The sequence below is a fragment of the Pangasianodon hypophthalmus genome, chromosome 5, assembly GCF_027358585.1.
Source record: "Pangasianodon hypophthalmus isolate fPanHyp1 chromosome 5, fPanHyp1.pri, whole genome shotgun sequence".
NCBI lineage: Eukaryota > Metazoa > Chordata > Actinopteri > Siluriformes > Pangasiidae > Pangasianodon > Pangasianodon hypophthalmus.
The window spans coordinates 2,834,495-2,856,116 of NC_069714.1; the positions used below are offsets into that span (position 1 = coordinate 2,834,495).

General features: G+C 37.6%; 1 protein-coding gene across 27 annotated transcripts in view; it reads left to right on the forward strand.

Annotated features, from left to right (window-relative positions):
- Positions 1-578: 578 nt before the first annotated feature.
- lrrfip1a (leucine rich repeat (in FLII) interacting protein 1a) overlaps positions 579-21,622 on the forward strand; it is a 52,018-nt gene continuing 30,974 nt past the window's right edge. For 6 of the 27 annotated variants that reach the window (XM_026936090.3, XM_053234193.1, XM_053234189.1 and 3 more), the window contains exons 1-7: positions 912-1,479; positions 9,007-9,093; positions 14,597-14,614; positions 16,849-16,905; positions 17,885-17,929; positions 18,476-18,526; positions 18,921-18,953. In XM_026936090.3, the coding sequence (XP_026791891.1) occupies positions 1,390-1,479; positions 9,007-9,093; positions 14,597-14,614; positions 16,849-16,905; positions 17,885-17,929; positions 18,476-18,526; positions 18,921-18,953 (381 nt within the window). In that variant the 5' untranslated portion in view covers positions 912-1,389. Of the gene's footprint in view, positions 714-911; positions 1,480-9,006; positions 9,094-14,596; positions 14,615-16,848; positions 16,906-17,884; positions 17,930-18,475; positions 18,527-18,920; positions 18,954-21,622 lie in introns of those variants that run through there. The other 21 variants (XM_053234188.1, XM_053234192.1, XM_053234200.1 and 18 more) reach the window with 9 other exon arrangements.

Sequence of the window (21,622 nt, forward strand, 5' to 3'; positions counted from 1 at the left end):
TTGCTGTAAGTCCTTGATCGCTTAATACATAGGACAAAATTCCTTGAATGTTAAGCCATTTTATTAAATAGGACATAAACCTTCCCTCACACATTAGCTTTAATCTGACTACTTGGTGGCAGAGGATTGCCTGTGGAGTAGCCAAAAGCTTTCAGATCAAAGCCCTTTCCCATGTCAAAGGTCTCTGAAGGCACAAAGGTCAGTGGTGCCTTGTTGTGGACCCTTGCAGTCAAGTGCACCAGGCTCCGACCATGCCCTCTTGGCCTTCAGTGGATACATGTTGTGTCACCCAAAAGACCTATGGGGAAGGACCTGGAAGCCACAGTATTTGAAGATGGAATTTCAACTAATGTGAAAGTCTTATACCATTAAAATCCAAAGTCTCATTCGTGTTTAGTCACAGTCTAGCCAGAGATACCAGGCCTAATGAAAGCTGCAAGAAATGTCCAAGCTTACCTGAAGTTTTTTTGCTGACTCAATACCCACAAAGTTTTCTCTTGGTTGCAATTTAATGCGCGCTTCACTTTACCACTAGATGTCAGTAGGCACCCGGGTAGGATCATCTGACAAAACCCTCACTTGTATTCTAATTACTTCAAGTGATCATCCAATGTCCTTATAAAATTTAGAAGTAGCCTACCATACAGTACAACACCACAAACAGAAACAACGGAACCTACACGACCTGCAGCAGCCTGAGATGGGAGATGCTGGTGGGTTAAAATAAATAAGAACATTAAAATGGAACTTTAACATTAGTGCTCGCCGTGTGCATTTGAAAAGCATGGTCTTTTTGCCATGCTTTAATGTTATATAAGCGACGGGCATGTGACTTGAGAAGGGCAACGATAAGGTAGCTGTTTTTAGCACCGACCTCTCGCCACTAAAGTAATGAGAGTGTGTGCGTGCGTGTGTGTGTGTGTGTGAGAGAGAGAGTAAAACAGTGCAGCCTGGGAACACAACTTGACCGCGCACCGCTGTTACAGAGGAAGGAAACTGACGAAACTGAGCGTCGCAAACTCTGAAGTAGCTTAACTTTTAGGCTCGGAGTTGTTAAATTAACGAGTGGAACTGGTCGGCACGTGGCTGTAAACATGTGGATGTGGTAGTTCGAAATTTTACAGATCGTTTTAATTTGGTATATTATTTTATCTTTTTTTTGCCGTCTTCTTGCTTCGGTGTTAATTTTTGACAAACACCACAGAAAAGGAAGCGTGCGAGGAGCGGATACACGCGCGACTCTTCCGCACCGGAAACTCTCGAAAAGTTCTACATTTTTGGAGATTTTTCTTACACATGAAGAAACTGCGTTTGGAAATGCTGCAGTTCTCATGAAGGACTACCTCTTTTCACTCTTATAGGGTATACAGTAAAAAGTACCGATACCCAATGGCTTCTCAGGGGCCGGGACGCAAAAGAACTCCAAACAGAAATGGAGTGACTCCAGAGGAAGATGCGCTGAATGTAATAGCAAAAGAGGTAATATTATTGATTTATTGGTTGATTGACTGATTGATTTTAGTTTTTTTTAATAACACGCACATACAAATGGTTGTATCTTGACTGCTTCTGTGGCTACCCGGAACCAAGTTATCAAATCTAAATCTTCCTCCGATATGATACATTGGTAATTTGAAGACTTAATACCAGTGTAGAGGATAATTGAAAGTAGTTTCTTGTGTCAGGCAGGTAATACTGGGTCTCTGCCCCTGCATCACAGCTGGTTTAGTAGCAAACCTTGCACTGTTGGGTAATGGCCGTGGTTCCGGTCTTTTTTAATATCTTTGTTTTATCGGATGTATTGTACGTAGTACATAATAGTTGAGAAAGTTATTCTTGTGTAAGATTTTGGTGCGAACCTGGAGGGTCTCCAGCCATAGATCAGCACAAAGCTGACATACAGTCACAGGTGCTGTGTAACAGATGGTAAAAGTCATGCTAGGCTTGGGAGGTAGATTTTGTGCACCATGTGTACACAATGTAATACTACTGTAAAACGCTAATTTCACCAAGGTGTAGAGCCTGTACTGTAGAAGATCATTAACTTTTTTTAAACAGCAAAGCTGATTTCCATTCCCGTGTTTTATTTAGCATCTTCCGGTTCTCTTTTCAAATTAAGGCCACTGGAGAAAGGCTTGAATTATGTGACATCATATTACTGATCTCATGATAAATTTATCATGGGGTATTATGGGTATTGCCTGTATTTCTAGAACACTGACCAGATCCACTGTTACAATGACAAGCAGGGGATTAGATGGTAAATGTATATATTTTATCGAATGTTATTTTCTGTTAATTCTGCAGATTTTGTTTCTCAGGGTTTTTTTTTTTTTTTTTTTTTTTTTTTTTTTAAAATGATGTTTTTTTTTTTCTCGAAGCAGAGCATTGGGAAGTAAAGGCTCTGAGCACAAGAGATTTTTAAAGGAATGAACAGTGTATTAGACAAAGTAGAATGACTACAACTGGTTGCAAAAAAAAAAAAGGTATTTTAGAATATAGTAGTGAACTATAACATTAGTGAATATAGTGAGCAATTCAGCAAGAAGTCAGAGGATGATCATGTCACTCAACAAGAAATGTAAAACTAAACACTGCATGTACATCTCTTTGAGCAGCAACGTACTGGCCATGTGCTCTTGAAGAGATGGTCCACAATGCTGATCTGTCCTGCTGTCTTGGAGTCCTGGCCACAAATCTTCGGGATTTGAACTTGTGATTTCTTGACAGTTGGGCAGTTCCCTTCTGTTGCACCACATTTATAAAAGTTTACACACACACACACACACACACACACACACACACACACACACAAAAAATCACCAAGCCAAAGAACACACACATAATAATGAATGTAAATCAGGGAGAAATTATTACATTACACTTAAAAACATTTTACTTGTGTTTCTTGCACTCTACCTTGACTATAACATTAATACTCTTTACCCCCTACATAGTGAATGCCATTCAATGTCACCTATTTGTGAATGCTCACACACAATATATATGTATTTATATATTTACATACAATATATATTTCAATAAGTCTTGATACTCGGATAGTATATAAGATTTTACTTTTCTTACAGGTTCTACATAATTTTAATGTGACTCTAAAATATGTGTTGGGATAGGTTGAGTCCAGGGCCACCGTTAAGTGCTTGGAGTCCTACGCTGATTCTGTAACAAGAGTTGTAAAAATAGACGGCCCTTACCCTGTCAGCTGTCAGCACTGGCAGCTGTGATATGAGGCTCAGCACAAGGCCTAGAATTTCTACATAACACTAAAATTTTTGTGTCATGCATATATCCCTTTCTGACCATTTTACAAATATGAAACTCTTTGTTACTTTGAAAAATAAAATTTCATTAAAAAATGTGATTACAGAAGCAAGCAACAAACATCTGTGTTTCACTTTTTGGAAATGTCCCAGCCCCAACTGAAATTCTGGTTGAGAAAGGACTGCTGCAACCTGGATCTTGGGTGTTACTTTCCAGGAGTTTCTTATTGGTCCTTTATTGCACAATTCTTTCTGCTTTATTTGTTGAACCTAAGCTTTGTATGGGTGAGGGCAATGTGGTTTGATTTTGTATTATTTCGTAGGAATGAATAAAGTCTTAGCATTTTCAACTTTTGTAGTGTTTGGGGCTGAGGATGATCTTTCGCATGAAAAGTGTCCCATTCCCATTAGAGGTAACACCCAGCTACAGGAAGCAGCCAGACCATACCTAATGAGTTTGACCACAAAATGAAATAAAAACTCTAAACAACTGTCTCTATAAAACAAAGACCAGGATGACTTAGAAGTAACAATCTTAGAAGGAAGGACAGTAACTAAGAACAGATATTCTGAGAGGCACAGACCAAAACAAACCTGAAGTGGAGATAAAAGTTAATTTCAGCTTCTACTGTTTAGCCTAAGATGGAAGGTTTTTGTAGTGCTTAGAGGTGATATAGGTTTGAGTGTCTTTTGGAGTCAACACAGTCTGTGTGGATCTCGCTGAAAATGGCCAAATAAGGATAATCAGTAGCAGCTAGTTTTCTAGCCAAAAATCTAACAAAAACAAAACAGCAAAAAAAAAACAACAACACTGTAATAGTTTGAATTCTTCAGCAATTTGTTCAACCAGATGTTTCAGATAATCTGCTCTGCATTTGGGAAGTATGTTTGCTTCCCTAATGAAACCCATATTGCCAATAGTTAAGAGAACACTATTAATATATTTCTGTAATGTTTAACTGTGTGGTGCATTAATAATATGCTCAATGAATTCCCATGAAATTAACATAATTCTCGTTAAGCTTAACCTTGTGTCTTTGACCTCTCTGTGTCCTCATGTGCCCAAGAATCACAGATGCACTGCAGATGCAACTTCCAAATAATATTTTTAATGAAAATAAATAAATGAAGTTTAGCTTGCAATGATGGCAAAAATATTTATCAGGTTCTGTATGATAAAGCCATGGTGTATTCACAGAATTGTTTAGCTCCTAAATCAAATATAAAATAAGTTTGGATTTTACTGTCTACTAATTGGCCTTTCCACAAATGGCAGACTTTTTGATAATTATTTATGGAGAAAAAGCTTACACACACACACCAATCAACCATAACATTAAAACCACTGACAGTTGAAGTGAGTAATATTGATTATCTCATTACAACGACACCTGTCAAGGGGTGGGATATATTAGGCAGCAAGTGAACAGTCAGTTCTCAAAAATGATGCGTTGGAAGCAGGTAAAATGGTCAAGTATAAGGATCTGAGTGACTTTGGTAAGGGCCAAATTATGATGGCTAGACAACTGCGTCAGAGCATCTCCAAAACAGCAGGTCTTGTGGGTTGTTCCCGGTATGCAGTGGTTAGTACCAAAAGTGATCCAAAGAAGGACAGCTGGTGACAGGATCAGGGGTGTCCAAGGCTCACTCATGCATGTTGGGAGCGAAGGCAAGCCCATCTGGTCCGATCCCACAGCACAAATTGCTGAAAAACTTAATGAGGGCTGCAGCATATGGGGCTGTGTAGCTGCAGACCGGTCAGAGTGCCTATGCCGACCCCTGTAACACCGCGCAAAGCATTTACAATTGGCACGTGAGCATCAGAACTGGAGCATGGAGCAATGGAAGAAGGTGGCCTAGTCTGATGAATCACATTTTCTTTTACATCGTGTGTGTGGGCAGGTGTGTGTGTGTGTGTGTGTGTGTGTGTGTGTGTGCGCGTCGCTTGCTTGGGGAAGAGATGGCACCAGGATGCACTATGGGAAGAAGGGAAGCTGGCAGAGGCAGTGTGATGCTCTGGGCAATGTTCTGCTGGGAAACTTTGGGTCCTGGCATTCATGTGGATGTCAAAGGACAATTACACCCCTTCATGGCAACGGTATTCCCTAATGGCAGTGGCCTCTTTCAGCCGGTTAATGTGCCTAATCACACTGCAAAAAAGGAATGGTTTGAGGAACATGACAAAGACACATTGACTTGGCCTTAAAATTCCCCAGATCTCAAGCTGGTCGAGCATCTGTGGGATGTGCTGGACAAACAAGTCTGATCAGTGGATGATCCACCTTGCAACTTACAGGACTTAAAGGATCTGCTGCTAACGTCTTGGTGCACACCTTCAGAGGTCTTGTGGACTCCATGTCAGGTCAGAGTTGATTTGATGACACAAGAGCGACCTACGCAATATTAGGCAGGTGGTTTTAATGTTATGGCTGATTGATGTGTGTGTGTGTGTGTGTGTATACATATATATTACACACACATACAGTCAGGTCCATAAGTATTTCGATAGTGACACAGTTTTCATAATTTTGCCACTGTACACCATCACAGTGGATTTGAAGTAAAGCAATAAAGATTCAGCTTTTATTCTACGGGTTTAACAAAAGTATTGCATTAACAGTTCATGAATTACAGCCATTTTTTTTATTACAGAGTTTAACTTGTAGCAGAATGATGAGAAGAGTATGGTGAAGGAAAGGAAGGGCTCATGATCCAAAGCATACTACAGTATCTGTCAAACATTTGAAGGCAGTATTATGGCATGGGCATGTATGGCTGCTAATGGAGTAGTTGTAGCCTCACTAAAAATATTAATTGTACAAAAGAAATTAATAAAAAGTGCAGCATGCTATGTGGTGATGCCAGAAAGGACATATGTGAGGAGAAAGAAAGAGTGAGGCCTGCCATGGAAAAAAGCATTGGGCAGGAGAGTGCAGGTTTGGAATCAACTCCACACTTTTCATGTTACCACACAGTTCCTGTGTTAAGTTAATCGGGGTATCTGCTTTGTCCATAAGAGGTAATTTAAAAATATTAAGAGAGAGATTTATTTCAGCTTTTATATACTATATCAGATTTTCCGTGAGTCAGAAGTTTACACACATTTTTTGTTAGTATTTTGTGGTGTTGCCTTTTAATTGCTTGAACTTGAAACACACTCTTGGTGTTTTTTAGCCTTCCACCAGCCTTCCACGAGCTTTCCACAATACTTTGCTGAAATTTTTGCCCATTCCTCCTGACAGAACTGGTGCAACTCAGTCAGGTTTGTCTGCCTCCTTGCTCAGGCTATTTTTCAGTTCAATCCACAAATTTTCTGTGGAATTCAGGTCAGGGCTTTGCGATGGCCACTCCAATATTTTCACCTTGTGGTCTTTAATCCAAACTGAAATGTCCTCACAACATAATGCTGCCACCTCCATGCTTCATATTTGGGATGGTGCTTTTCAGATTAAAAACCTCACCCTTTTTTCTCCACACAAAGGGCTGATTATTGACACCTTCCATTAGGCTTCATTTATGAAGCTGGATACCAGTGGATTTATTTGTAAATCATTCGGGCGAGCATTTATACAAGAAATTTGGTGTTCATGAAAACATAAAGTTGGAAGGACATTTGTATCTTGCTCCATAGCGTCTGTAAATTTATGCATTAAAAGATGCACACTATGCGTTAACTAATGTACACCTTGATTGATTGGCAAATCATAAAATTTGCATGGCTTACTTCACTTTTATATATGAATTATGGTGTCAAGTTTAAATTGCTTATTTATTTACATTTACAGCAGATGCCTTTATCACAAGGGACTTATAGAAGTGCTTTGGAGTCTCTATCAAAAACACATCTTGCAAGTTCACTAGGTCAGTGACTAAGAGCACCATTGAGAACATTTTGTCATTTTATACTATTCGAATTAATTAAAGAGAAAAAAAAATCAAGTGAGCCAACACAAACTCATAAATTAAAACAAACAAAACTAGTCATTCAATAATGACAAAAGAAATGCTGCTGTATAAATGGAGGATGGGCTGGTCTGTCTGCGCAGAGCCGTAAGCTGTAAACAAATGCCTCAGCAGACAGAAAATTTAGTGACGGAAAAGATGATTAAAGGCTGGTATAATTTTTTTAGAGGATGAAAGCTGGCTTATAAATCGGGTTCTGTTGGCCATGTCATCATCTTTAAACGCTGTGCAACACTTTAGATCCAGCATGTCAACTGAGACACTTAAAACAAAGTAAATATAGCAGTTTCCCTGTAGGAAGTGCTTGATGTCCATGATCACCTGGGTACACTGTAGATCTTTTTTTTTCTCCTCTGTTTTCATGTATAACTATTTTCTTTTCACATAACTTAATTCACATCTAATTCACCTTCAATTTAGGAAATGTCTTAAATTAGAACATCTTTGGGACACCAATTCATATAGGTCATTAAAAATAGCTGTGAAGGAGTGAGAGAGATAAAAAGAAAGGTGAAAGAAATGGCCTAATTTTCTTGTTTTTTCAGTTTTTAACTGAGGATGTGTGGAAACCCAGATGACCCATATTTTTGGATGCTAACAAGTAGTGATTGAGTTCTTTTTACATCAGCTCATTTTCTATTAATAGTACAGGAAGGGTGTGCTCTGTGTATAAATGACTCGGCTATCTGACTTCCTGTTATGGTAAAATGAGTTCACTATTTGTAATGTGTGTAGTTTCTTGGTTCTTGCCATGATTTTAATTTCAGTGACAATTACTTTGCATTTTCTTTTTTCTACATTTGTAAATACATTGCGATATTTGGTGTATGTAGTGTTTGTGATGAATTTTGTTGTTTTGATTGTATGTGATGATAACATTACTGAAGTTTTTCACTTGTAGTAATGAGTGTATGGAGGTTCAAATATCTATCTTGTGGGTATTTTTTTCCTTTTTATAATTAGAAAACAAACTATGTGTACACAAGTGGACTGATATTTTGTGCCCATATATCCATTGAGGATATATTTGTAATTTACCATCAGACTCACCCAAAACTTAATAGAACACATAAATATTGTAAATACTATATATGTGGAACTAAAAATAGTTTAATTAATCTGCAAAAAAAAAAAATCTATAAAGAAAAAGCGTTATCAGGTTTTCATAATGTTTTGTAATTTTTTTATGACTCCACCACTAGAAAGTTTGTAGGATTTATATGGAATTAATGTTATAACCAGCAGATGAACTAATTAGACTTCGAAAGTGATCCAAAATGGTCAAGGTCACAGCAGGGTTAAATGTCTGAATTAGTTCTTCTTCATTAGCTTGTTTGAAGTGTATTTTAAGAGTATTTCTGGCACACAAATTAGATTTGTTGGCAGCAGAGGCATCTGTGTTGTACTTGTTTTTGTATTTTTTTTTTTTTTTTAGCCCAATTTAACTATCTCTCTTGATCCTGCTGTGTTTTATCAAGAGAGACTTTTGCTTCATGTAAATGTTTATATTTGAATAACAGAGAATATCAGATTTTAAGTCTAATAAACCTGATATTTATGTGATTATTTACTATCATTGTACTCTACTGAGGTCAGTAATTTTGGTTGTGCTATTTTATAGGGCCCTATAGATTCTGTTTTCACAGAATTGCAGAATTATAGAAAATTCATACGCCATCCTAAATTTTTGTTTCGTTCTGAGGTGGGAATTGTACACAAGGGTTGACAGATTATAGTAAAACAATTTCTCTTTCTCCTTCAGGCTGAGGCCCGACTGGCAGCTAAGAGGGCCGCCAGGGCAGAGGCTCGCGAGATCCGCATGAAGGAGCTGGAGAGACAACAAAAAGAGGTGAAATCTGATTAATATTATACTGTCAATTTTCACTTACAAATCATTGTGTAATTATTGCACTGAAGTACTGTTTCTGATCACACAGAAACTATATTTTCAACCTAATTAAAATTTAAATTAAATTCAGCCCCAATTTAAAATGGTAATTTCATCTCTAAAAATGCTTTCAGTTTCCGTTCATAATAATATAATCTGTGAGGAACCAGATGGCTGCTGCCTTGTCAGGGTTGTTTCTGCCTGCAGATTTTGCTCAGGTTAAGACTGGCAGTTCATCCTCTGAACTCTTTAGCTGAATGGTTATGGTTTAATTGGCTGGCTATATTGTCTGGTTTTATCCCATTATTTAATTTCTAATAATTTGGGGTTTATTTATTTAGGTATTTTGTTGTTCAGGCATTTCATAGTATCATGTCAGCCCTTTTAAAGGTGACTGATGAGTCATTCTCTGGCTGTGATTCAAAGGTTTTACTGAATTGCAGTGCCCATTGAGCATGATATAACCAAAGAGTCTTTGGAACAATGCATAAGCACATAATTAGCTTATTTCCTATTTCAAACATTGAACCTTTTTAATTAATATTTAGTGATTTTTTTTTCCCCCTTATGATCTGACCATAATTTTCTAGATTTATGATCTAAGATTTACAGGGGGCACGGTGGCTTTGTGGTTACCATGTTTGCCTTGCACCTACAGAGTTGGGGTTCCTGCCTCCACCCTGTGTGTGCACAGTTTGTATATTCTCCCCGTTGCCTGGACGTATTTTTTTATTATACAGCTGATGCCACATAGATGTTTAGATTGCTGATAGATCTTGTGTGCCTGTAAAAGCCTGTGAAAACAGCACATTAAATTAAATTAAGCAGTCTGCACAAATTTAAAGGAAATTCCGGCTTAAAACTACAATTAAAAAAAAATTTTGTTAGCGTGTGTATTATTATGTCATGTGATATTGCATCACTTAGAGTGCTTGCACTATTCATGCTTTTCATGAATTCATGATTTTCTATCAGGTTCCTGTTTTCCCAATTCTTGATGTGGCAAAATTAGGATACCCAACATGCATTGTACAAATATGTAAGTCCCTATTTGATCAACCAATCTGGACCTGACACCTCACTCTGATGCTCCTAAAACCGGAAGAGCATGCCACACTGGAAGAGCATGCAATATCAAGGACAGCATGCCACAATTTGTTTTCAACAATGTCACACTGTGCTGTCAGGTGTCAGAATCGGAAACATGTTCATAAGTATATTTGTTTTCCTGCATACTGTCATATTGGACAACTTTCCTAAAGAAGACAGTTGAAGGAAGGATAATCCTGTTAACACTAATTGCAATGCAATGCTAGATGCTAAAGACAACAGTAATTCCATCTGCATTTAGTACATAATGCGCAGAGAGAGAGTTGCATGCATGCTCAACCTGTCAAATAGGAGCCAAACTGAGGTAGGACAACTAGCCTATACACCAGCAAAAAATGATGGATATTTGAGTGTGCAACAAGCAGTTCAAACCGGAAGACTATAAAAGAGACTTGAAAGTGGAGTAACTGGGTTCTTCACCGAAGATGATGATAAATGGCAATTCTGTCTGTCTGTAGTACAAAACAGAGAGCAGAGAAGCTCCATGCCCCGAAAATAAGAAGCTGAACTGAGGCAGGAGAACTAGTTGTCTGTTAGCAAATACATGTCTTCACCCATTTAACTACTAGTAAGATGGCTAGTAAGGTCACTAACCCAAATGTGTATAATCATGAAACATGGTTAGTTAACAGTATGGTAGCTACTTGTGGTTTTGTTTGAATTTTGAAAGACCTACAGTTTCTCTCTGCTTGCCTCCTGTTGCTCTTCTTGCTAGTGCAGTTCTTCTTCTGTATATTCTGGCTCGAACATGTATGGCTGGATGTCGTTGTGTAACAGGCACTCAAAAAATCCTCATCTGTTGAGTCATTTCTGTCACTTGAGTAAGTAGGCAGCTAGCTCATAGTATCCTAGTGAGCACTGCCCCATTCTCTCCTTCTCTCCCCATTCCCTTCCCACCAAAAAGTTACCCAGTATTCAAACCAGGAAATCTCGCTACAGAGCTCACTGCAACTTCGCTGTAAGATGTGAGTATGCATGTTTACAGCAGCTGTATAGATGGTTAAACTTTAGATTTTGTCCATCTCTTTGGTAGCTGTTCATGGGAACTCTCAATATGTGGTGTTGATGCAAGTGAAGGGGGCTATCATTAGGCTGAAAAAACAAAACAGACCCATCAGAGAGATAGCAGAAACTTTAGGAGTGGGCAAATATTCAAAAAAGAAGGAATGCTTTGGCGAGTTCAGCAACACCCAAAGGCTTGGAAACTGTAGTACTAGAATAATAGTTTAAGCATGCAAAAATATCGAATTCCTAGCTGCTCATCAACATTGGTCCTTCTCTTAAATTTGAACCCTTGTAACTAAGAGTCGAAGCAATTGAAGTCAGTTTATTTCTAGAGCACATTTAAAAGAGCTGAAGCTGACCAAAGTGCTGTACAGCTGAGAGCAATTGAGATTAAAAAGGCACATCAACATTACAGCAGCAGACAAGATGACATAAAACAAAACGATAATGAAATATTCAAAGTATAAATCCCCTTATTAAAATAACTAAGTGGACACATGACATAAAATACTAAGGGTTAGATACAGTCATATGCCAAGGAGAAAAGATGGGTTTTAAGGCAAGATTTAAATTTGTGAATAGCTGAAGCAGATCTTACTTTATTCCACTATTCTACAGTCTAGGGGCAGCTGCTGAGAATGCACGCTCACTCTTGTGTTTTAATCGTGAACATGGGACGGCAGTACTCTATTAGTAGATCGAAGTGCCCTGCCTGATGTACTGTGGAGCCAAACCATATAGTGCCTTAAAACCAAAGAATAAAATATTAAAATCGATTCTATACTTGAGCGGAAGCCAGTGTAGAGATGCCATGGCTGGTGAAATACTGTCTCTTATTGTTGTACCAGTAAAAAGTCTAGCTGCAGCATTTTGGACAAGTTGCAGATGGGAAAGCAAAGTCTGACTGACTCCCATGTAAAGGGAATTGCAATAATTGAGGTCTGATGTAATAAAAGCATGCAAAACTATCTATAGATCCTTAAATGTGAGGATAGATTTCAATTTGGCAATATTTCTGAGCTGATAAAAGATACTCTTTACACCAGAGTAAAGAGTTTGTTTGTCAAATTTGTTTGTCAAATTTGATGATTCAAACACCAGATGATTCAAAAATGACCCCAAAGTTTTTTGTGCAGTTAGACAGGTTAGAGAAAAAAGCCTTCAAGTTGTCACCAATAATTTGAATGCTCTCAGAAGGACCAAAAATGACTACATCTGACTAATTATCATTTAGCTGGTGGATGTTTTTAGCTAACCATGACTTGACATCTTTAATGCAATCAAAGAGGCTAAAAGAATAGTTATTAAAGAATTGTTATCCCCAGGTTTCAGTGGTAAGGCACAACTGGGTATCGTCTGCGTAACAATGATATGAAATTCCGTATTTCTAGAGGATTTTAGCCAGTGGGAGCAAATATAAAGAAAACAAAACAGGGTCTAAAGTGGAGCCTTGGGGTAAAGCATAGGCAGTAGGGCTGAAGATGACATACATTTACCCATCTGAATGGTAAATGTGTGTTCTTTCAGGTCGGATGAAAACCAGCCTAATGCTTAACCCTGAATCCCCACTGCAGGATTAAGATGATCAAAGAAGGCTGTAATCAGTTGTATCAAATGCAGTAGTCAGGTGAAGCATGATTAAATGGCACAATAGGCATAATAGCAAGTGAATGCAGTAAGTCATTAGTCAGGTTTAGCAGAGGTGATGCACCCTAAAACCTGACTGAAACTTGTCCAGAATGTCATTTTCACGTAAGTGTGAAGACAGCTGGGAATAGACCACTTTCTTTAAAACCTTTGATAGAAACAGGATTTTCGAGATTGGTCTGTAATTATTAAAAGAGGTCTGGCCCAGGTTAAGCTTTTTGATAAGAGGCTGAATGTTTAAAACAGGATGGAACAGTTCCACTAGTGAGGCTACAGTTAATGATGGTCAGAACACTAGGACAACAGCATCCCAAACTTTTTTTAAGGAGATGGGAAGGAACAGCATCCAAAGAGGAAGTGGTAGGCTTCATATGAGTTATATCAGATAACGGAGAAAGTGGCACAGGGTCAAACTGAGTCAGAGAAGCAGAGCATATAATAGATTCAGAAGGCTCATAGACTGGTGGAGGAAAGACAGATCTAATGACCTTAATTTTAAGGTCTTCAAGGTATGGAGTCTCTGGTAGGTTTAAAACTGCATTAATAGTACTAAAAAGGGCCTTGGGGCTAAAATTTGTTAGACAATCTTTTAAAACTTGGAGTTTATCTTTCTTCCACTTGTGCTTTGCTCTCCTGCATTAGGGAATGAACATGGTGATGGGGAGTCAAACACAACTGGTCTATGATCTGATACAGATATCTTGAACATTACAAACTGGAAAACCTAAAGAAAGCATTAGGTCAAGTGTATACTTTGTTTGTGCATAGGGCTTGAAACAGACAAAGTGAGGTTAAATAGAGTCCAACAAATTTTGGAATTCAGCGTCCAGTGGCATGGATGGACAGCAAAGGTGAATATTGGAATCACCATGAATCAGCAATAACTCGGTACTGGGTACAATCAGGGACAGAAAATCTGACATATACATATATGTTTCAGATAATTTATAAAATATAATTTGATTGGAGTTGATAAGTGTACAAAGCAAATGACTGGGCAGTTCCACTTTAAGTAACTGGACCTCAAAGCTCACATATTTTTCCACCGGTAATAACCGACATTTAAAATGACTGCCCTTGGTGAGCCAAAAAAATTTAAACCCGAAGGAGCATGTTCAGAAAGTGGTGTTAAATCCCAGGGTGTAAACCAAGTTTCAGTCACAAATAAAAAGTCTAGGACACATGATATAATTGTTTAAAACAAAAGTCTTATTTGAAATTTCATTTGGTTGATTTTTTTTTGGCTTAGTATTTAGTATGATTTTGTTTTTGAGGTTTAGTTGGGCTAGAAATTTGGATGAAACAGCAACTTGGCAATTACAGGGTTACTATAAAAATTAACTATATAGTAGCCTATTGCATAAGTCAAATGTGATAGCCCCTCGACCTAATTTTTTTCAAGGTTATGATATTTTTAATCTCTTTCTGCCCAACTAAATTTTGTGGTCACAAGCCTCTGCTGTAGACTGGTCAGGTAAACTAAAGTCATCCAATTAATGCTTAGGTCATTCTGAAAATCACTCAGTCTTTAGGCTAATTTCAAAATTATTGTCTGACATTTAACATTTTTTTTTAAACCAAACAGCCTCTTGTGAAAAAGTGTCAATGCTCTTTTTTTTTCTCTGTCTCATGTTGTTTTGTCTTTCCTGCTCACCTTCCAATCCTGCTTTTCTGATGTTCCTTCTGTCCATCTGTCCTGCAGATTTATCAGGTCCAGAAGGTAGGACCCTTGCTTGTCTATGTGGTCCAACTCCAGAAATATTGACACCCTTTATGGAAATGAGCAAAAATTAATTACACATGGAATGAGTGCTGAGGGCAGACTTTAATTGTGTTTTTAACTGCTTATGTATGTTTCATATCATTGCAACTTTAACAATCACCCCCTTGTGTTGAGGGCTTTTTCTCTATAGTGATAAATTGCTAGTTGATTTTATGTGTGTGCAACCTTATATTTGGTCAAGGCAACAACAACATTCTTGGACATTAAAAGCAAATTAAAAGTGATTTCACGGATGTTAGCACATGATGATTTACTAATATTATTTAAATTTTTTACAACCGTTTACAAGAAAATAAAGTTCTTTGAATATTTTGAAAAAATTTAATAAAAACATTAAAATAGTTTCTCCAGTTACTTTTAATGGAATATTTGGATCACTGTGTGTTTATATATTCTGTTGCTCATACTCTTGCAAGGTGCTAATAATTCTGGAGTTGACTGTAGATCTGCATCTACAGCATAGATTTTTGATATTTGGCTTTTAACTGTGCACCCTCTATAAATATCACACATACAGTCATGGGAAAAAGAAAGTGCACCCTCCTTCAATTCTGTGTTTTTATTTAACGTGGCCTAAATAACAATTGTGTGGTCCTCACCAACTTCTAGAAACAAACAGATAACCTCAGGTGACAACAACAAAACATAACAGATTTCAATATGTAGTTATTTTTTCCAGAAAAGTAAACCAATATTCAGGTGGGAAAAATAAGAAATCCCTATAATACAGTAACATGTAGAACCACTTTTAGCAACAATAACTTGAAGTAAACATTAGTTTACTAAGTCTCTCAAGAGAAAATTTTGGCCCACTCTTCTTTACAACATTCCTTCAGTTCATTGATGTTTGAGGGCATTCATTTATGTACAGCTCTCTGAAGATCCTGCCACAGCATCTCAGTGGGGTTGAGGTCTGGACTTTGACTTGGCCATTCCTACACCTTGATTTTTTTTTTCTTTAGCATTCAGATGTCGAATTGCTGTGTGCTTGGGATCACTGTCCTGTTCCATGACCCAGTTTCAGTCCAGCATAAGCTGCTGATCAGTTGGGCTCACATTTATCTCAAAAATATTTTGGTATAAAGTGGAGTTCATCGTTGTCTCACTGACTGCAAGTTTCCCAGGTTCTGTGGCTGCAAAACAAGACCAACTCATCACCCCTTCACCGCCATACTTGACAGTTGGTATGTTTGTGATGAAATGCTGTGTTTGTTTTTTTGCCAAACAAGGCACTATACATGATTACCAAACATCTCCACCTTGGTCTCATCAGTATCAGTCCAAAAGATATTGTTCCAGAACTTTTGTGGTTTGTTCAGATGCAGTTTTACAAACCAAAGTTGTGCTGCCATATTTCTTTTGGGCTTTTTCCTGCCCACCCTTCCATGAAAGCCATAAGCATAAATATTTAATGTGGCTACATGATGTAGCTCTTGGGTTTTTACCTTATATTTCTGAGCAGTAAATGGTCTGACCTTGGACTGAATTTGCTGGGATGACCACTCCTGGGGAAAATTGGCAACTGTCTTGAAGTCACTCCATTAGAATACAATCCTTTTCACTGTACAAATTGTTTGGAGATGGCCTTATAACCCTTCCCAGATTGATGAGCAGCAACAACGTCTCTGAGGTCATGGCTGATGTCCTTTTTTCTTGGCATGATGTAGACACACACCTGCATGCTCCAGAACAACAAACTTCCAAAAGTTCTGCTTTTGTAAAGGTAGTCACACTTCTTAATGATTAACTAATCTTCTTTAGTAACACCTAGCTGCTAATTACGGTCTTAAAATGCCAACATATTGAAACATACTTGGTTTACTTTTTGTGGGAAAATGACAACATATTGAAATCAATATATAGATTTATAGAATATATAGTTCAATATATAGATTTCAATATAACATACTGAAATCTGTTGGTTTTTTTGTTGCCACCTGAGAGATTTGTTTATAGAAGTTGGTGAGGACCACACCGTTGTTACTTAGGCCCTGATAAATAAAAACATAGAATTGAAGGAAGGTGTACTTTCTTTTTCCCATGACTGTAAATATACACAGCATCAGAAGCCTTCAGTTTGTATTACACATAAGGTTTTTTTTCCTACCTCAGCTTTTTTTCCCCCTCTCTCTGTGTTCTGTCCTTTATTGCCATGTGCACTCTTTCCTCAGAAATACTATGGACTGGAGAACCTGGACAACAAATGGGGGGACATTGAGCAGTGGATGGTATTACTAGAGTTTGTTTGTGTCCAGAGCAGCTCTGGGAGTTAATGTCTCATTGTTTTTTTTTTTTTTTTTTTTTTTTTTTTTTTTTTTTTTAAATAGAAATTGTGACTTGATGAGGTTTCAATGCAACAGATTCACAGCATTGGGTCATAACACTGTACCATATAGAATTATAATACAAACAATTCTAATCACATTATTATGATTATATGTTTATAATTCATGGTGCTACAAAAATCTGGATCCATTACTAAGAGCTCTTTTCATTTTATCAGTTTTGAAATTAAAAAAGTGACATATCAACTGTTTAAAATAATGAAGCAAATGGTGTGCAAATGGGACTCATGTTATTGTTAGCAGTTATTGTTCACCTATACAACTGACATTACATTTAGGTTGTACAGTCAGGTCCATAAATATATGGACATTGACAAAGTTATTGTTATTTTTGCTGACTACCACAGTATATTGGACCCCCCCCTACTGCATTAAAGTGACCAAAAGCAACTGGACAATTACAAAACCGAAGGCAAAATGCCCCAGTTGCAAGCAGGAAGTGAAGACAGCTGGAGTAAAGGACAGGCAGAGCATCATCAGGGAAGAAATCCAACATCTGGTGATGTCTTTGTTCCAGACCTCAGGCATTCATTGACCTTAGAGGATTTACAACCAAGTATTGAAAATGACAGTTCAATTTATGATTGTTAGTTTGTCTGATTACTTTGGTTCCTTAAAAAGGGGAGACCACATTTAAAAAGTTCGTAATCATTATTTAGTTTCAACTCCAATATAATGTGGTAGGCAGTTAAAATAACAATAACTTTGTCAATGTCGAAATATTTATTATCCTGACTGAAGTCATATGTTTGTTTTACCATGTTACAAAAAAACAAACACATGCTGTGAATTGTGTTGCCTATCTTTCTTTGCTTTCTTTGCTTTTTCTCCCTCGACACGTTCCTTTTTTTGGTCCTAACAGGAGGACAGTGAGCGGTATACACGCCACTCACAGAGACATGTTTCGGTTCGTATATTCTTCTCTTCTGTTTCTTCACCTGCTGATCCTTTCTAATTGTGCTTTCTGTCCTTTTTATGTTACCCTAGTTCTTCTCATACCAGGTTGGCAAATCCTTTAGGAGACTTTGGAGACAATAAGCAATCCTTACTGCAGCAGCACAAACTAATATTTGTATGATAGCCATACCTTGTATATGACATCTTTACATGACAGATATATTTATTATCATTATGGATGATATTAGGTTCCTGTGGTCATGACGCATAATGCAAATTATGCGTCATGACCACAGGAACCTATTCTATACAAAAACATATACGCTTTACATGGACATGAGTTCATGAACCCAGAAGGTCTGACAGTAACATGCAGCAGATCTTTGGATTAATAGATCTTCATATTATTTGTAAAATTTTACTTAGTTGTTATTCAGCCTGCATTGTGCAGCCATATTATATACAAAAAAAGCCCCACAAAATATTGGATTAGGATCATCTAAAATTATAACGTGACTTTTTTTTGTTTTTGTTTTTGACCTGTGTATCTTTACAGGTGTCAGATGATGAAGAATGTATGTCAGTGGGTAGCAGGAGCAGTGTGCGGGTGAGTGGACAGTTTTTTTTTTTGTTTATTTATTTATTTATTTATTTTTTTTTTTTCCAAATAATATATAAACGCAAATACACTGTATAGATGTTTCAGCTTCCACTGCAAGTGTTTCATTCACAGCCACCTATATCACACCATTCATAGAAGTGTGCATTGCCATTGTGTCCTGCCAGATTGGAAAAGCAGTGACATGAATGGAATGACACCTATGTTAGAAATTTGCGTGAACAAATTGTTTAAAAATATCTGCGTGTGAGTAGTGGTCATTTTCTTCATTTTGCGGACGTGTGGTCTGTGAGGATTATATTATGATTGACTGTTTAGTGGTTGCATGTTTGGTCATAAAAGCTATTTGTGATTATGCTGATGGTCCCGTTTCTCTATATAGTTGGATTTGGATTCAGTTGGTGCACAGGCTGGGGTAAGAATTATGCAAATGTTATTTGTCAGATAATGAGGATTTTAGGCTTATCTGTAACTGATTAACTATCTGCTGTAAATCAGTGGTTCTCAACTGCAGCCCTGCCTATTTTATTGCTTCCCCTACTCTGACACGCCTGTTACAACTAAACAGCTAAATTCCAGGCCATTCTTAAATTAACTTGGGTGTGTTCGGGCAAGGAAAACACAAAACTGATTAGGGACAGGGATTCTCCATGTGCCCAGCTGAGAAGCACTGCTATAAATGACAACAGTAAATGCGCTACTGTGTTACAGTGTTGTGGTGTCTTTGGTTGCATGTTTAAAAAGTGAACATTTTGTAGAATGAGATGATTGGTTTCTTTTGTGTTTCGTATTTGTTATTGTGCCTTTGTTGGTTTTCTGTTCCTTCTTAGTAAGCTGTATTATATAAGCAGTTTTTTAATCTTACTTAAAAATCTATTTTAGCTGGTACTATGAGGAAAACTACACAGCTGTAACTTCAAAAAATAAGCACTGAACTGGTCGGGCAAAAAACTATCATATACAGTAAGGTCCGGAAGTATTTGGACAATGAGTTTTTGTGATTTTGCATTTATACACCACCACAATGGATTTGAAATAAAACAATCAAGATGTGATCGGAGTGTAGACTTTCAGCTTTATTTTAAGAGGTTCCACAAAAATATGGCATTCACCATTTAGGAATTACAGCCATTTTCAACAAAGTACCTCCATTTTCAGGGGCTCAAAGGTATTTGGACAATTGACTGACAAGAAGTGAACTGACCAGGTGCGGTCCATTCCCTCATTACTTCAAGACAAATGAAGCAGATAAAAGGTCTGGAGTTGATATCAGGTATTGAGTTGGCATTTGGCAGCTGTTCAACTAGAGCTACCAATATGAAGTCCAAGGAGATCTCAATGCAAGTGAAGGAGGCCATCATTAGGCTGAAAAAACAACATAAATCTATGAGAGATAGCAAAAACCTTAGGTGTGGCCAAATCAACAGTTGGGTACATTCTTAAAAAGAAAGAACGCACTGGTGAGCTCAACAACATCGAAAGGCCTGGAAGACCACGGAAAACAACAAAGGGGATGATCACAGAATCCTTTTCTTGGTGAAGAAAAACCCCTTCACAACATCAACAGAAGTCAAGAATACCCTGGAGAAGGTAGGCGTATCATTGTCAAAATCTGCAATCAAGAGACGCCTTCATGAATGTAAATGCAGAGGGTTTACAACAAGGTGCAAATCACTGGAAACATTCAAGAACAGGAAAGCCAGATTAGACTTTGCCAGAAAACATCTAAAAAAAGCCTCCCATGTTCTGAAATAAGATTTTTTGGACTGATGAAACCAAGATTAACTTGTACCAGAATGATGGAAAGAGAAAAATATGGTGAAAGTAAGGAACAGCTCATGATCCAAAGTATACCACAAAACATGGTGGAGGAAGTGTTATGGAATGGGCATGTGTGGCTGCCAATGGAGGCTCACTGGTGTTTATTGATGATGTGACTGCTGACAGAAGTAGCAAGATGAATTCTGAGGTGTATAGGACAATACTCACTTCTAGCATTCAGCCAAATGCTACAAAACTGATAGGACGCTGCTTCACAGTGCAGGCGGATAATGACCTTAAACATACTGCGAAAGCAACTCAAGAATTTTCGAAGGCAAATGGAATATTCTTTAATGGCCAAGTCAGTCGCCTGATCTCAACCCAATAGAGCATGCTTTTCATTTACTGAAGACAAGACTGAAGGCAGAAAGACCCACAAACAAGCAGCAACTGAAGGTGGCTGCAGTGAAGGCCTGGCAATGCATCTTCAGGGAGGAAACTCAGAATTTGAGTTTTGAGAACATGGGTTCTAGACTTCAGGCAGTCATTGACTGCAAAGGATTTTCATCAAAGTATTAAAATTATGGTTATATTTACAATTATGTCACTTTGTACAAATACCTTTGAGTCCCTGAAAATGGAGGTACTTTGCTGAAAATGGCTGTAATTCCTAAATGTTAAATGCCATATTTTTTGTGGAACCTCTTAAAATAAAGCTGAAAGTCTACACTCCGATCACATCTTGATTGTTTTATTTCAAATCCATTGTGGTGGTGTATAAAGGCAAAAATCACAAAAACTCTGTCATTGTCCAAATACTTCCGGATCTGACTGTATAAAAACTAATATTGAACATAGTATTTTTGAACAATACAGTAAAGCTTTGGACTTTATTTGTAGCTATAAATGTACACAGCCTGAGAAGATACTTACAGTTATGGGGAAAAGAAAATATCCCCTTCTTCATTTCTATGTTTTAAGTAACAATTGTGTAACAATTCTGTAAACAAACAAATAACCTCAGGTGACAACAAAAAACCACAACAGTTTTCAATATGTAGTCATTGGCAACTGTCTTGAAGGCTCTCCATTTGTAAACAGTCCTTCTCACTGTAGAATGGTGAATTTCAAATTGTTTGGAGACGGCCTTATAACCCTTCCCAGATTGATGAGCAGCAACAGTTGCTTCTCTGAGGTCATGGCTGATGTCCTTTCTTCTTGGCATGATGTAGACACACACCTGCATGCTCCAGAACACCAAACTGGCAAAAGATTTGTAGCAGTAGTCACACTTCTTGATGATTAACTAATCTAACACTGTCT